The sequence below is a fragment of the Oncorhynchus clarkii genome, chromosome 19 (assembly GCF_045791955.1).
Source record: "Oncorhynchus clarkii lewisi isolate Uvic-CL-2024 chromosome 19, UVic_Ocla_1.0, whole genome shotgun sequence".
Taxonomy (NCBI): Eukaryota; Metazoa; Chordata; class Actinopteri; order Salmoniformes; family Salmonidae; genus Oncorhynchus; species Oncorhynchus clarkii.
Window position 1 is genome coordinate 47,113,768 of NC_092165.1, and position 17,246 is coordinate 47,131,013.

The window sequence follows — 17,246 nt, forward strand, 5'->3', positions numbered from 1 at the left end:
AAATGAAGTTGAGCTTGATGCTTAATAGGTTTGGTCACATTGAAAGGTCGAGTTAAAGGTGTGAGGAGGTTAATAGGGCAACTAAAGGTCAAAGTGTAACTTGAATTTTAGCGTTGGAGGCATTACATCCTCAGGTTCAGTAGATATAATCACTACATTGTTTGCTGAATACATAAACTGAAATGTAGTTTACGCTGGGCGACAGAGGGGAAGGTCCGTTTCTAACTTTAAATCACATTTAAAGTTGAAGTAAAACCAGACATATCACTTAAGAGAGGCAGCAGCTCTTCACATGGTTTTTCTGGAAGACTACAGTGTGGCGTTTGCAGAGTCCATCTCCTTTACTTAGCCTGTTCATTGCATTTATCGTACACTGATCCTTTGCTATCCTACAAGCTTACAGGGAATTTTACTGCTGCATTTACCGGCTAAATAGATCAACCTCAGGCCAGGAGCATGAGAGTGTGTGTGTCCTTCAGCCTTCCACTTTACTGTAAATGACTGAAGAACAGCAGAGACAAATACATGACAGATTATGAGGACATTCCTCTGAGCTGTGTTCTTCCTCACTCTCATGACCAACCTCTTCCTCCAGGTTGTACCTTGTTGTTCTATGAGACCTATGGTAAGGGTTCTCCAGAGCAGGAGCTGTCTCCACGCTACGCCCTGTTTGCAGAGGACTGTATCGTCCAGGCCATTCCTGAGCACCCCAAGAAGGAGAACGTCTTCTGTCTCAGCAACACCTACGGAGATGTCTACCTCTTCCAGGTGAGGTCTACCTCTTCAAACTCACTATCAAAACTACAGAATGTAGATGTCCACAGTATTTATCCCCAAGTGGGTGGATATGCTGTAGAACCAATTTTTTCAGAAAAAACATTCCATATGTTTGTATAGCGACAGCAAATTTTCATGTGTTCATAAATGTCACACTACAACTATATTGTTCAGTCCAGCTGGTGGTTCCTCCATCCTAGAGCCTGAGCGGCATTAGCTTGGCGTTAGCATGTTGTTAGCTTAGCGTTAGCTTCATGAGCACATCATGGCGTTCGTGCTCTGATTTCCCCCATTTACTCTGCTCTGCTTGTTGAAATGCTTAGTGTTCCAGCCAATCCAACACACAAATGAGGAGAAGAAGCTGTTACTTAGTGGGGAATGTTTTTTGTAGTTGGAAAGGAAAGCGTGCTACTGTGGCAGCCTGGTCTGATAGCCTCTTCCTGCTTGGGCAGCCAAGCAGATTGGTGTAGTCTACTGCTAGATTACACTGACTGTGTCAGTCGAACAATAGGGAACAAACGCACTGTTCAGCATATTCGCACTGTATAGTAGTGGACGGAGATGTTTTCCAAATATAGTCACACACATACAATCACACACACTTGTGTATTTTTAGACTGTATAATCTAGCACATCAATTGAATGATTCTAGCTCGTAAATGACTGCAATTTAACTCTCCAGTTGGAGCTTTTCCGTTTGTATGGCTGAACTTATTTTCACTGTTGGATGCAGAGGCCTGACTTGGCATCACTAGTTTTCTCTTTTCTGAGGGTATTGCATGAAGTCCCAGTTGTGGTGTTCTAATAAAATGGTCAAGTGGATTTAACATCACTTGAAACTCTAAAGAGGTCAGGAAACCATTAAGTCGATAAAATGAAGCACCACAGAAGCCTGTGTTCTCCCTCATGTGTCCTACATGAATCACTTCTCCCTCGTATTCCTATCACATTTCATACCATGTCCTCTGATAATGTAATCGTTTTTGTCAAGCTATATGATCCTTTCAAGATTGACTGTATTGACTGTGAAATGACGTAATGGCGTATAGATGGGGAAATTGGGAAAATCTGGCATGAAGATGATAATATACCATGCGGAAGATAGGAACACAATATGGGCACAAAGTGCTCTGCTCTTTTAACTGTCAATCATTCAGATATAAAGCCCAACCCGGAAGCATGTCGTTCATGGCATCACTTTCATCACTGCGTCTTGCAGTGCTTATACCATCACATAAGCCATTGAGGACGAAGTCTCCTTCAGTAATAATCTTGTTTTACCATTTCTGGTCTTACCTCAAACATCCATCTAATATCCTACCTTCACCTCTGTGTGTTCAGGCTAGCAACCAGACAGACCTGGAGAACTGGGTGACAGCCATCCACTCTGCCAGTGCCTCTCTGTTCGCTAAGCGCCATGGGAAGGAGGACACGGTGCGTCTGCTGAGGAGCCAGATCAGAGGCCTGCTGCAGAAGGTAGACATGGACGGTAAGATGAAGAAGATGGCTGAGCTGCAGCTGTCCATCGTCAGTGATCCCAAGAACAGGAAGGCCATCGAGAACCAGGTGAGGATGAGGTAGATGATGAGGTTGTTGATAGTGGTGTGTTCTCACAGTGAAGCAGTGGTTAGTGTCCCAGACAGATATGGTCTGTTCTGTTCAGTGTGTTTGTTTGTTGGGAATCTAGCAGCTCTAAAAATATGAGCTGTGAATCAACCCACGCGACTAAAACCCCATGTCTTATTTTCGGAAGCGGGAGAAGTAGCCTAAATGTAGCTAATGGCTGTCCAAACATATACTCAGAGGAGAGGAGCGGCAGGCTGCTGCTTCCCATTGGATCAGATTGGGATTCCAGATGTTGTTCTATATAATGACCTCAACGTTAGCCCCTCTAACACCCTGCCTGAGGAGAAAAACAGACCAATCACGGATTCTCCCCGCAGCTAAAACTGTCCTGTACATATAATGTAGTGAGCCATGGAGATGGCTAAAGACTCAACACCAAGCTAGCTTGCCCACCCCTCATTTCAGCCCCCTCAACAGTCCCAACCACTAAAGAGTATAAATCAGATTTATAGTGCAGTAATTCATCCTTCGGAGGTGGATCTGGTTGTGTCAAAGCGTTTCAACTCTGAATTAGAAGATAGTGATTTTGGACTTGCAACATTGTGGGGGGTGTTTGTGATGGTTGGATGTTTGTGTTGGGAAGGTTGTGAGTGCAAAGACATCTACCTTGACTGCAAGAAATGAAAGCTCAACATCCAGGATTTTGCTTTGTCTGAAGGTGGATGTTACTATGTTTTTATAATATTCTTATCAATGAGGTAACATAGCTGTGAAAAAGATGAATGGCTCATGGCTGTCATGACCAATGGGAATGACATGGAGGGCAGTGTCTGTCTTTCAGACTGACTTGGTGTCTGTTTTCTGTTAGCTATCACAGCACCTCGAGACAGAGAGGTCTGGAGCCAATGATAGGGTCAGAGGGGAGAGGGCGGGGTTAGGCCCTGACAGCTGATGATGGATTTAGGATGGAGGTGATTGGGCTATGAGAGGGCACTTTGATGTTTACCCTCCCCCTTCTCAAAATCTGTGCCTTTTTGAAGTCTCTCTTTTCCCCTCCATAGTGAAGTCATAATCAGGTTGGCATGTACAATCATTAAGAGAGAGAGGGGGAAAGTCAAAGGAGGCTGTATGTAAAAGGAGGCCCATTCCTGCCACTTAATGGAACTGAAATGGGAGTAAATAGGATTGCTGTAAGGCCAGATGGGTACAATATGCCTTCAGCGGTAAAGAGACCGACACACACACACACACACCCATGCCAGCCTCTTTCTGATTCTCAATCTTATAATGGCCATGCTTCTTTGATATGATGATGGATTAACATTGCCTGACAGAATGTAAATAAGATGTGATCGATCTGACATGGGTTTGTGTGTGGCGCTTCCAATTGTGGCCATGCGGTGTCCAATATTAAACCGTATCAACTATCAAACCATGACCTTCCTGTCCTTTACTCTGGGTGAAGAGGAGTCGTAATTGTATTGGTCATGTACACATATTTTTCAGATGTTATTGCAGACGCAGCAAAATGCTTATGTTTCTAGCTCCAACAGTGCAGTAATACCAAATAGATACTAAACAATACACACAAATACAAATACAAAAAAGAAAAACACAAATTCAGAAATGTCAGAACGAGCAATGTCAGAGTCCGGAATATAAATATATATCTGTATGGTGGTGTGTATGGACAGTATATGAATAGAAAAGGTGTGTATGTATAAATAATATGGACAGTATATGAATAGAAAAGGTGTGTATGTATAAATAATATGGACAGTATATGAATAGAAAAGGTGTGTACAGCAGTAGTTATATAGGATGAGCCTTGACTAGAATACCGTATATACATATGAAGTGGGTAAAACAGTATGTGAACATTATTGAAGTGACCAGTGTTCAATGACTCTGTACATAGGCCAGAGTTGAGTACTGGGTTGTACCCGTCTAGTAACAGGGCATGGTACTGGGCGGAGGTCGGCTAGTGGGGGCTGTTTAACAGTCTGATGGCCTGGAGATAGAAGCTGTTTATCAGTCTCTCGGTCCCAGAGATTGTATTGTCTCTGTCTCTGTCTCTGCTCTCTAGATGGTAGCGGGTGAACAGGCTGTTGCTTCGGGTAACTTGAGGTCCTTGATGATCTTCTTGGCCTTCCTGTGACACCAGGTGCTGTAGTTGTAATTGACAATGCTCTCCAAATAAAATGATCCTCTCCTGTCCCCCAGAATACCCCACTGTAATAGCCTTAGAGAAGCCGTAGGGAGACAGGGGATTTACCAAGCATGACACTTAGGACCACACAGCCCTGCTCAGACTCTAACCCATGGATGACGCTATATTAATTTAACATTTTATTTAACTAGGCAAGTCAGTTAAGAACAAATCCTTATTTTCAATGACAGCTGTGGAACAGCAGGTTAACTGCCTTGTTCAGGGGCAGAACGACAGATTTGTACCTTGTCAGCTCGGGGATTCGAACAACCTTTCGATTACTAGTCTAACACTCTAAACACTAGGCTACCCTGCCGCCCCAAATATTAATGACACATACACTAGATGTCTGGTTCACATTGGCTCCAGAAGGGCTAAGTGTTCTTAATGTTATTGGGTTGAACCTTTTGTGTTAGCTCTGTCTGAACACACAGCATTGTGCAACAGGATCATTGTTGGTCTTTACAGTTCTAGGCTCAGATTGGTCCCCTGTCCAATTCATTCCCTACCATGAAGGATTCCATCAGTCTGAATCAGTGTAAATGAGAGGGTGGATTCCGTACTGGTCTGTATTGTAAATGAACTCTCTGCATACTAGCACTATAAAAGTAAATTGTATAGAGTCGTTAAACTCCACAGTTCTCTCATTAAAGTTAACCCCCCCAAGCTTACAAATAAGCACCATCTCATACTTCACAGTACATGGTGCTAAAAGGGTCTGGATGCATGTGTTCATTCTCCGTGTTGGTGAGTGTGTTGTGTGTGTTTTTAGGGGGAGGGTTATACGGTGGTCTGGTGCTCGTCAACCCATTCCCATGACTTTTATTGCAGTGAAATAAGATACACTGCATTAAACACACACGCACACACACACTACAAACCTCCATCATTATATCATCAACCTTACTGCCCTCAACCAGCACCAGTTTTTGCCCCCCACTCCCACCACCACATCTGTAAGCAATCCCAGCTTGTTGGAATGCACCCTAAATGTTCTCTCTGACCTCCCTCCCTCCATCTCTCCCCTCTCTTCCCTTCCCTTCACCCCTCTCTTCTCCTCATTTCTCCAACCCTCCCTCAGATCCAGCAGTGGGAGCAGAACCTGGAGAAGTTTAACATGGACCTGTTCAGGATGCGCTGTTACCTTGCCAGCCTGCAGGGCGGCGAGCTACCTAACCCCAAGAGCCTGTTGGCTGCAGCCAGCCGGCCCTCCAAGACTGCCCTGGGACGCCTGAGCATCTTCTCAGTGTCCTCCTTCCATGCACTGGTCAGTCTCTGGTTGGGATGGAGGGTGTCTATATAGACTGAAGTTGAATCAGGTTGTGACTGCATAGGTAGATCTAGTCCTGACGGTGTGTTATGTCTGTTATATCGTCAGGTCTGTTCCAGGGATGAGGCCACTCTGAGGAGGCGCTCTGTGTCCCTGAGCCAGAGATCACGCAACAAGAAAGGCCTCTTCTCCTCCCTCAAAGGCCTGGACAATCTCACTAAGAGGGACCGCGACAAGAGACCGTCCGCAGGACAGGTATGGTACCTGGACATACTGCACACACAGGACACACTAAATGCCCATACAGAGAACACACACATACCTACAAGGAAATTGATGCAGAATGTTGAAATGGGGCCCTGGTGTGCATTTGTACCCCATAAACATGATTTTATTTTTTAGAGGTAATAAGCTCATATTTTTTGTTGTTGTAATTACTCTTCTCCACACGCTCATTATCTATTGATGTTGTCAGCCCCCACCCCCTATGCCCTGAAGGTACTGCCCAGCAGAGTCTTCTAAGGCATGGAACAGACCTACTTCCCAGGATCTAGTCTATTAGGAAAATCAATGCATTTGGATAATGGTGTAGTACACTAGATTAAGATGTCAGTGCTTACTTCAGTACAGGTGAATGTCACAACATCCCTACAATTTTTTCTCTGATATAGACAGTATTCTGCTTTGCGTTGCGTCTGAGCTGGAGGCTTCACTTTGAGGATTCATAAATGTTTCTACGGCCATGTCTCTTACTGGTTTTGACTGATGGACTGACGTTGATTGTAGGGAGCATTAAGCACCCATCTATAATGTAGACGCTGATAACTGCCAGCTTCTGATTCTCTGTAGTGCTCTTCCAAACAGGAGGCCAGGTGTCCTTAATGCAGACTAAACCGAGTCTTCCCTGCTCCCAGTACTCTCGTCACCCCTCCACCTCCGCGGGGCTCTGTGTGTGTGTGATGTTGATTGTGGTGTTTGGGAGCTCCAGCAGGCTAGCTAATGAGATCCAGTTTGGTTTCACAGCGCAGAAGGCCGAGGTGGCTCACAGCGCACGACGAGCAGGAACAGTTCTGTACCATGAATTATTAAAAGCCATATGTGGTAAATTGTAGCCTGCTGTACCCAGCCCTACAGCGACAAACAGATGGTTTGTGTAAGTTCACTAAATATTAAACAGCCCCACAGTTATTCACAGGTTCCCCTGCAAAGCTAAGCTCTCCAGTTGAGATATGTTTCTGTTCCTTTTCTATGATGTTGGTGCCTATTAAAAAGAGTGGCATATTGCTTCGAGGGGAGTAGTGCCGGTCTAGTGTTTAGTTTCCCATCTTTCCTGGAGATGAGTTAAGCCTTCAAGTTGCGTGACATCATTGCTCTCTGTCCTCCCAATGAGTCAATATGACACGTGTTTATTACAGAGGGATTTATACTGAACAAAAATATAAACGCAACATGTAAAGTGTTGTTTCATGATTCATGAACTGAAATAAAAAATCCCAGAAATGTTACATACAAAAAGGCTTATTTTTCTCAAATTTTGTGCACAAATTTGTTTACATCCCTGTTAGTTCTCATTTGCCAAGGTAATCCATCCACCTGACAGGTGTGGGATATCAAGAAGCTGATTAAACAGTATGATCATTACACAGGTGCACCTTGTACTAGGGACAATAAAAGGTCACTCTAAAGTGCAGTTTTGTCACACAACACAATGCCACAGATGTCTCAAGTTTTGAGGGAGCTTGCAATTGACATGCTGACGACAGGAATGTCCAACAGAGCTGTTGCCAGAGAATTGAATGTTCATTTCTCTACCATAAGCCACCTCCAATGTCGTTTTAGAGAATTTGGCAGTACATCCATCAGGTCTCACAACCGCAGACCACTTGTAGCCACGGCAGCCCAGGACCTCCACATCCGGCTTCTTCACCTGCGGGATCATCTGAAGGGGGGTGGTCTCTGTCTGTAATAAAGCCTTTGTGGGGAAAAACAAATTCCGATTGGCTGGACCTGGCACCCATGGCTGCGCCCCTGCCCAGTCATGTGAAATCCATAGATTAGGGCCTAATTAATGAGTTTCCATTGACTGATTTCCTTCTATGAACTGGAACTCAATAAAATCTTTGAAATAGTTCCATGTTCCATTTTTCCATTTTTGTTCAGAATAGACAGCAGGCTGATCTCATAATGCCAAACTCTCACTCCTTTACTTTCTCTCTTACATCCTCATTCCTTTTTCTCTCCCTCTTACCCTGGCTCTCTCCCTCCAACTCTCTTTCTCTACTTCTATAAACATTAGCTACCGGCTCTCCTCCCACGACGTCCCACAGTCCTCTTATTGATTCATCTCAGTTGACTAAGCGCCAATCCTATTTTCCCTGCTTGGTGATTCCAAAATCAAAAGCTCTCCCTCAACACAGGCCTCTCTCTGTTAGACAAGGGTGTGTAGCGTTACCCTGTGAGCTGCCTGGCCAGGGTTCAGTGGCTGCAGCAGGCCGGAGGGCCCAGGGATTTGTGGGAGAAGTTTAAGAGTTCTAAAGTTAGTGGGCTTTGCGGCAGTCAGGCAGCGGTGTTTACAGCTACTATAATAAGACCTGCTCGGTGCCTCATACAGCATGTATAACCTCCATAGACGGCGGTCAATGCTCTGTATATCACTACTACTGCCATCTGTCTGGAGAGGCCATGTTCATTTCTCATCTGAAGCGAAGCAGAGTGTTGGGTTTAGCTGTGTTAAAGTACATTAGAGCAGTGGTGTCATCATTCTGAACCTGCTGAGTCACCCTTCCTAGAGGGCTTAGGGACTCATCACATGCCTACCTGCGTGCCTGCTACAACATGCTTTACATCGGGAGGGAGGAAGGGAGATAGAGAGGTAAGGGATCAAGAAGAGAGAGATTAAGAGGTAGAGTTAGCGAGAGGAGATCTGGAGGAGGAATCCTCCGCCCTTCTCTCTACCCTGGCAGGCTGTCTGTCCTCTCATCTCTTCTCTCTACCCTGGCAGGCTGTCTGTCCTCTCATCTCTTCTCTCTACCCTGGCAGGCTGTCTGTCCTCTCATCTCTTCTCTCTTTCACACTCCTGCCACACAGTAGTCCTGTTTCTGTATCTCTACACTACTTATTACTGCCTCCCTCTGGAGCGTCACAGGCTGCCCCAGTCCTAGCCCTAGTCCCAGCCCTAGTCCCAGCTGCAGGGTCAGCCCTAGTCCCATCTTGCAGCCCTAGCCCCAGTCCTAGGCCTAGTCCCAGCTGCAGCCACAGTCCTAGTCCCAGCTGCAGCCCTAGCCCCAGTCCTAGGCCTAGTCCCAGCTGCAGCCCCAGTCCTAGGCCTAGTCCCAGCTGCAGCCCCAGTCCTAGTCCCAGCTGCAGCCCCAGCCCTAGTCCCAGCTACAGCCCTAGCCCCAGTCCTAGGCCTAGTCCCAGTTGCAGCCCTAGCCCCAGCCCTAGTCCCAGCTGCAGCCTCAGCCCTAGTCCCAGCTGCAGCCCTAGCCCCAGTCCTAGTCCCAGCTGCAGCCCTAGCCCCAGTCCTAGTCCCAGCCACAGTCCTAGGCCTAGTCCCAGCCGCATCCCTAGCCCCAGTCCCAGCTGCAGTCCTAGCCCCAGTCCCAGCTGCAGTCCTAGCCCCAGTCCTAGTCCCAGCCCCAGTCCTAGTCCTAGTCCTAGTCCCAGCTGCAGGGTCAGCCCTAGTCCCAGCTGCAGGGTCAGCCCTAGTCCCAGCTTGCAGCCCAAGCCCTAGGCCTAGTCCTAGCTGTAGTGTCAGCCCTAGTCCCAGCCGCAGCCCTAGCCCCAGTCCTAGCCCTAGTCCCAGCTGCAGCCCTAGCCCCAGTCCTAGCCCTAGTCCCAGCTGCAGCCGTAGCCCCAGTCCTAGTCCCAGCTGCAGCCCTAGTCCCAGCCTTAGCCCCAGCCCTAGTCCCAGCTGCAGCCCTAGTCCCAGCCGCAGTCCTAGCCCCAGTCCTAGTCCTAGCCCCAGTCCTAGCCCCAGTCCTAGCCTCAGTCCCAGCCCTAGCCCTAGTCCTAGCCTCAGTCCTAGACCCAGTCCTAGTCCTAGCCCCAGTCCTAGTCCTAGCCCCAGTTCCAGTCCTAGTCCCAGTTCCAGCCCGCATGGAAATAGTATCAAAGCACCAGGCCCTCACTGCACACTTTTTAATTAGCTACATAATAACAAAGTTGGTGTAATAAGTCTGCTGCTATGGGTTACCGCTGTTTAATAGATGACTACAGGGATTTTAACAAGTCAAGGAATCATGTTTCTCTCTGTTGCAGATCTTTGAAAGTGATGGAGGACAACCCTACTGTCTCCCACCCACTAGTTCTGAGGTCAGTCCATGTTACACTTTCATATGACTGTTTCATCTAATTCCATTACCTTTTAGGAGTAAGGATATAAACATGTCAAATACCATATCTATTTAGTTTTGATTTCTACTTCAGATTAGATATCAAACAAGTGTCAAACAATCATACAATTCATTGACTGAGAGTCTACAGGCTAGATTTTCTAAGTGAGCGCATATGGCTGAGACATAGATCAACAGTATCATGTGTCTCAGCAAGCCTCATGGTTACGCATTACGATGACAAGCCGTGGGATGACATCTCCCAGGTACAGGGGTCAGGGGTTAAGGGTCATGCCTGCAGCTTGTGTCTGAATCTGCAGACTTTGGGCTGGGGTCTGTCCTGTACATAGGACCAGAGCGGGATCAAAGGTAAGATACCTTTCATGCCAATCTGCAGGTGTCTGTCTATCTGTACTGCCATATCTGTACATCACAAAGAGAGAAATCTGCACCCCATTGTATCTAAAGGGCAATAGATCCCACTATAAGCAATTCTGTACAAAGCCAAGATCATAAAGGAATTCTAATGTTTTATTTCTAAGTGCACAATGAGTTATTTAACCTACCAGAACCAATTGGTTACCAACTAGTAACAGTTAGACACCGTGTCCAATAGAGCCCCTGGTGTTCAATATTCCACCCCTCGTCTGAGCAGCAGGGGTAAAATACAAGACAGGTTCTGGAGATGTAGTGAGTGGCTCCGGTCATAATGGAAAGTGCTGAGAGAGAGTGTTGAAAAGCTCGGTCTTGCTCAGTTTCCATCTAGAAGCGCCAGTGTTATTGTTTCCATCAGGAGTGTGACCGGGAGCAGGGAGGAGTAAAGATTGACACCTTGTAAAGAGAAAAATCAACAACCTCTGCATCATCAAGAGAGTTGCTTTGTGAGAAGGTGTCAACCATACAAAGGTTAACCCATGTTCACAGTTTAATGGCAGCTGAAAAGTGCAGATGTCCAGGCTTTGGCCCCAACTCCGAGCAGGTCCTCTGAGGCCATGGCCCAGTGAGACATGAGTGCCGGTCCATGGAGATGGAAACAAAAGTCTGAGCCTTTTGGGGAAAACACTGAGGTGAATGTGAGGAGTGAGGAGTGAATACTAGAAATACACACCATCTGAGCAGTAACTTTAAATCCCTTTGGATCACACATTGGAGCTATTAGCTGGTTACAAACATGTTGTCAGGCAGTTACAAATAGACTGGCATTTTCTCACACATATAGCATTGTTCCTCTGGTGTCTGTGGCTCTTCCGCTCTCCTCTTCCTCTCTGCAGAACAACTTGTCCTGAATGTGTTGGGATCTATGGGACAGATAAAGATTGACATGAGGGGTCAAAATGAACAGACAGAGAGGGCAGGATATCCATCCGGTAGGCTCACGTCACTATTTCCCTGGGCACAAAGCTCTGTATTGAGACTGAGTCTGAGATTAGGGGACCAGGGTGAATGTGGCCAATGTTGGAGCCATGAACTGCTCCACCCAGCAACAGAATAGCCTGTGGCTGATGTGGCTAGGGACAACAACATCTTTTCTTTAGGACGAGCTTTAATGTTGTTGTCAAAGTGTCATGATGTATTTCTCATTCCTCTTTCTGTCCTGGAGTTGGATGAAGTATTACCTGGAGTCCAGGAGTTGGGCTCCTTTATGTCAGAGGAAGCTGTATTGATTTATGCCCCCATGCGTTTCATCCTCTGTTTCTGTTCTCTCTCAACACACACTGCTGTCTCCTGTTTGTTCTCTGCCCGTGTTGGATCTTTCTTGGTCTTAGTTTCAGCAATGTTTCTATGAATCAGTCATCTAACTCCCTAATCCACTGAAGGAAGGGGTGGATGGGTGGGGGTCGTCTGTGGGTGTCTGCGTGTTATAAGATGGGCAGTAATGCTGCATATCAGCGGTTGGTTCAGGGAGTTTCAGTTTGTTGATGGGGGGATATAAAGGACTCTGACGGTGTCTGCCAGTGAACCCTCACCTATATCCCATAGGAATGTCATCATGGGGTTCCTGTACACACCTTTGACTCTCCAGGGACCATGACAGGCCATATCACACCTGTGAGATCCACCTCCCATCCCCCCACCACTGCCCCCATCCCACCTATGTTCAACCAGAAGTCCTGTCAGACCTGTTGTCCTGTAGTCCACACCTTGCCCCCTCTTCCTGCCCGTACTTCTGGCCCTTCCTTGGACACTGAGCTTCAATGCCATACAACACTCCTTCCGTGGCCTCAAACTGCTCTTATCGCTAGTAAAAACCAAATGCATGCTCTTCAACCATTCACTGCCTGCACCCGCACGCCCGACTAGCATCACCACCCTGGATGGTTCCGACCTAGAATATGTGGACATCTATAAGTACCTAGGTGTCTGGCTAGACTGTAAACTCTCCTTCCAGACTCATATCAAACATCTCCAATCTCAAATCAAATCTAGAGTCGGCTTTCTATTTCGCAACAAAGCCTCCTTCACTCACGCCGCCAAACTTACCCTAGTAAAACTGACTATCCTACCGATCCTCGACTTCGGCGACGTCATCTAGAAAATAGCTTCCAATACTCTACTCAGCAAACTGGATGCAGTTTATCACAGTGCCATCCGTTTTGTTACTAAAGCACCTTATACTACCCACCACTGCGACCTGTATGCTCTAGTCGGCTGGTCCTCGCTACATATTCGTCGCCAGACCCACTGGCTCCAGGTCATCTACAAGTCCATGCTAGGTAAAGCTCCACCTTATCTCAGTTCACTGGTCACGATGGCAACACCCACCCGTAGCACGCGCTCCAGCAGGTGTATCTCACTGATCATCCCTAAAGCCAACACCTCATTTGGCCACCTTTCCTTCTAGTTCTCTGCTGCCTGTGACTGGAACTAATTGCAAAAATCGCTGAAGTTGGAGACTTTTATTTCCCTCACCAACTATAAACATCAGGTAACTGATCGCTGCAGCTGTACATAGTCCATCGGTAAATAGCCCACCCAATTTACCTACCTCATCCCCATACTGTTTTTATTTCTTTACTTTTCTGCTCTTTTGCACATCAGTATCTCTACCTGCACATGACCATCTGATCATTTATCACTCCAGTGTTAATCTGCTAAATTGTAATTATTCACCTACCTCCTCATGCCTTTTGCACACAATGTATACAGATTATTTTTTTCTACTGTGTTATTGACTTGTTTATTGTTTACTCCATGTGTAACTCTGTGTTGTTGTCTGTTCACACTGCTATGCTTTATCTTGGCCAGGTCGCAGTTGTAAATGAGAACTTGTTCTCAACTAGCCTACCTGGTTAAATAAAGGTAAAATAAAAAAATACGAAGGTTCATGGTGGTGGTTCGCTGCTAGAAAGAGTGTTATGAAGGTTCATGGTGGTGGTTCGCTCCTAGAAAGAGTGTTATGAAGGTTCATGGTGGTGGTTCGCTCCTAGAAAGAGGGTTACGAAGGTTCATGGTGGTGGTTTGCTGCTAGAAAGAGGGTTACGATGGTTCAAGGTGGTGGTTCACTGCTAGAAAGAGGAAAGTCTGAGAGGAAAGTCTAAAGTATAGGTTTGAGTTTTGACACACACACTCACACATACACACTCACACATACGTTAAGGGCCGGCGCGTGCTGAGGCTTGGTAGTGTCTGTGGAAAGATGACCAGGCCGTTACAACCCTGCCTGGGTAAATTAATGACTGAGTCCCATGTGGCTCAGGTGGTAGAGCATGGTGCTTGCAACACCAGGGTTGTGGGTTCAATTCCCACGGGGGACCAGTACTCACTACTGGATAGATAAGCGTCTGCTTAATGACTCAAATGTAAAAATGTACTTGACTTGAGGTGAAGAGGCAGACTGGTCGCCAACTGCCAACAGAGCAGTTATTTTCCAATCACACCATGTTAGATGGACAGACAGACAGGCAGGCAGGGCGGTTATGCAACCTTTCCCAAGACAACCATTTTTCTCTCCCTCTGAAAGTATAACCATGACCTCATTAACCCACAGGAGTGGACAGAAAGTTGTGAAAGAACCAGCTTTCTGTTGCTTGTCTCCACAAAGCTTAGAGCAACCCGTTGGCCAGAACATTGGTAGGCTTTATGTTGGCAGCGTTCTGTCAGGTTTCTCTTCCCAGATGGACATGTTGCTGGAAAATGAAATGACTGTTTTCTTGTACAACCATGTTTTTCCAGCAACCTCGGTCAGAAAGCCACTTTGGTATCCTCGCCAGACTCTCTGTGTGCGCGTGTGACTATATGTTTATGCCCAACAAACATAGGCCAGGTCAAAGAGACCTTAGTCCCCTAGTCTCACTCTGGTCTCTGAGGGAGAATGTCTCCCAAGTTTTTCCTCTGTGACACACAGACAGAGTCCAGGAGACACACACCACTCTCTGTAGTCTCTCAATGTGCTAAAACGCCACTATTCTACTTCAGTCCACACAGCAACTCTCTAGTGATGTGTTTCCATTGAAGCGCTGCTGAATCATTGGTTGTTTCTGCTGGTTGTGATTTTTTTAAACATGTTTGAGTGTTGACTCGCTATGTGGAGCCTTGTATAGCAGCTGTGGTTTGTGTAGTTACTGTGGCATCGCCCACAACCCCTTAATGCAGCAGTGGCTGTTTTCCCTTCAGAGACATGGAGTCGCAACCAAAACCCAAATACTGCTGCTTCTGAGGCCCCGTGGCAGGACAACCCAGCATTAATACTAACCCCAACCTCATTGTTAATGTGGATAGGGAATAATTGGCCTGATGGACTCCAGGAAGGAGCCTGTCAAGGCAGCCATTAATCCATCACTAAACATGAAATCATCTGGATGGCACTCAGAACTAAATGAGCCTATTATCATCATGATGATGCAGTCTTTTTGTAGATCGGTGTAGATGTCGCCCAGGCTAGACGCGCTCCTCACAAACTCTGCCAATAACCCCCTGTAATCAATTCCCTTGTGTACACCATCATTATGATGGCTATTATATGAAACAACTGTGTCCTGTGATGTCTAAATGGCTAATTGCATGACATCTTTGTACATGACATCATAACATCTTTGTACTGAACTTTGAGCCACTGCCAGTTTCTGGATCGGTTTAATGGAAACCTATTGATCTGTCTTCTCTCCCTTCCTTTCTCTTGCTCTCTCTCTGCTTTTCTTCCTCTCCCTTTCTCATTTTCTTGCTCTCCCTCTCTCCCTCCTGTCAGAGACTGGACAGCCTGGCCAACCACTACTCTCTGGCTCCCCCTGAGGGCGGTCAATGGGAGAGCAGTGGTGAAACAATGGGCTGTGTTTACATGCCTGACAGCCACGCCGTCCAAGTGCCTATGAGACGGGACCATACAGTGGCTGATGTCGTCTCCCTAGCCTGCAAGGTGAGAGTCAAGTCTCAGTGAGTGTTTTAATATTAGGGTTCTGGGAGCGCTGAACACTTAGTTTTAGTTATGAAACAGTACTTAATGAGAGAAGCTTTTACTTGAGGTTATGCCTTGCTCTTATTAAGCCTGCTTTTATTAAAAACAACTCTTGTCAATGTAGTCATGTTAGAAGCTCCAATCTGTCAGCAATTTGACCAACCCATGCTCTTGAGCCTTTTGTGAACCCCTCATTTCTTATTTAGTGTTATGCCCATTGTTAGAGCTCTTCTGTCCATTTTTTAAATGGCTTGTACAGTAGACAGTTCCAGACAGTTACTTTGCTGTCTCATTGTCTGTATCCTACCCCCTGCACACACACACACACACTGCCATGCACTCTCTGACCTGTATGTCGGGTGTGACAGCAGTGGGATGGCTGGCTAGCTCATTCTCACACCCACACAGCACAGACACATGTACACACACACACACACACACACACACACACTGCCATGCACTCTCTGACCTGTGTGTCGGGTGTGACAGCAGTGGGATGGCTGGCTAGCTCATTCTCACACCCACACAGCACAGACATATGTACACACACACACACACACTGCCATGCACTCTCTGACCTGTATGTCGGGTGTGACAGCAGTGGGATGGCTGGCTAGCTCATTCTCACACCCACACAGCACAGACACATGTACACACACACACACACACACACACACTGCCATGCACTCTCTGACCTGTGTGTCGGGTGTGACAGCAGTGGGATGGCTGGCTAGCTCATTCTCACACCCACACAGCACAGACACATGTACACACACACACACACACACACACGCACTGCCATGCACTCTCTGACCTGTGTGTCGGGTGTGACAGCAGTGGGATGGCTGGCTAGCTCATTCTCACACCCACACAGCACAGACACATGTGTACACACACACACACACACACACACACACACACTGCCATGCACTCTCTGACCTGTGTGTCGGGTGTGACAGCAGTGGGATGGCTGGCTAGCTCATTCTCACACCCACACAGCACAGACACATGTACACACACACACACACACACACACACACACACACACACACACACACACTGCCATGCACTCTCTGACCTGTGTGTCGGGTGTGACAGCAGTGGGATGGCTGGCTAGCTCATTCTCACACCCACACAGCACAGACACATGTACACACACACACTTTATTCATCAAACTTGACGCCACTTCATCTTAATCACCTTTGAGCTGTAGTGAACACATCCCACGTCATATGCCTTTTTGTGTAGACCAGGTGCCTGGTCTAGACTAGTTGTATTTGCTGTTTATTGCTGCATTCAGGGTGTTGACAGATAATGTTTCCCTATCACAGTTGACGCAGCTGGACCCTAACCTGCACTGTCTCAGACTGCACAGATGTGTGGCCCAGAACGTAGAGGTCCGCACCCCAGCACCCAGCGAACTCCTACATGACCTGGTGAGCTAACACCTTATTCAGCATAATACTTCACTGGAAATGCAGAGAGGATTTTAGTTGTTTAACATCCCTGACCTATGTGTGAAGGTGTTATCTGACTGAGTTGTTTCCTTTGTGCAGTTGTATGACGAGCTAGAGGTGTTTCCAATGAATGTATTCACCCTGCACATGACGAGACCTGCCTGCACTGGAGACTTTGGTAGGTGTTCTGTACTCTAGCAGACAGGAACCGTATGTGTGTGTCATTGCCTCATAGATCCT

At 46.8% G+C, this 17,246-nt stretch overlaps 1 protein-coding gene and 1 non-coding gene across 5 annotated transcripts in view; both read left to right on the forward strand.

Annotated features, from left to right (window-relative positions):
• Positions 1 to 17,246, forward strand: part of LOC139375319 (rho guanine nucleotide exchange factor TIAM2-like) — a 134,472-nt gene that overhangs the window by 78,404 nt on the left and 38,822 nt on the right. For all 4 annotated transcript variants that reach the window (XM_071116986.1, XM_071116984.1, XM_071116985.1 and 1 more), the window contains exons 5-12: positions 596 to 768; positions 2,119 to 2,343; positions 5,634 to 5,819; positions 5,931 to 6,077; positions 10,083 to 10,136; positions 15,342 to 15,509; positions 16,881 to 16,985; positions 17,106 to 17,184. In XM_071116986.1, coding sequence (XP_070973087.1) covers positions 596 to 768; positions 2,119 to 2,343; positions 5,634 to 5,819; positions 5,931 to 6,077; positions 10,083 to 10,136; positions 15,342 to 15,509; positions 16,881 to 16,985; positions 17,106 to 17,184 — 1,137 coding nt within the window. The remainder of the gene's footprint in view (positions 1 to 595; positions 769 to 2,118; positions 2,344 to 5,633; positions 5,820 to 5,930; positions 6,078 to 10,082; positions 10,137 to 15,341; positions 15,510 to 16,880; positions 16,986 to 17,105; positions 17,185 to 17,246) is intronic.
• On the forward strand, positions 13,838 to 13,911 carry trnaa-ugc (transfer RNA alanine (anticodon UGC)). The gene has a single exon. It is a non-coding gene; the product is annotated as a tRNA-Ala (tRNA).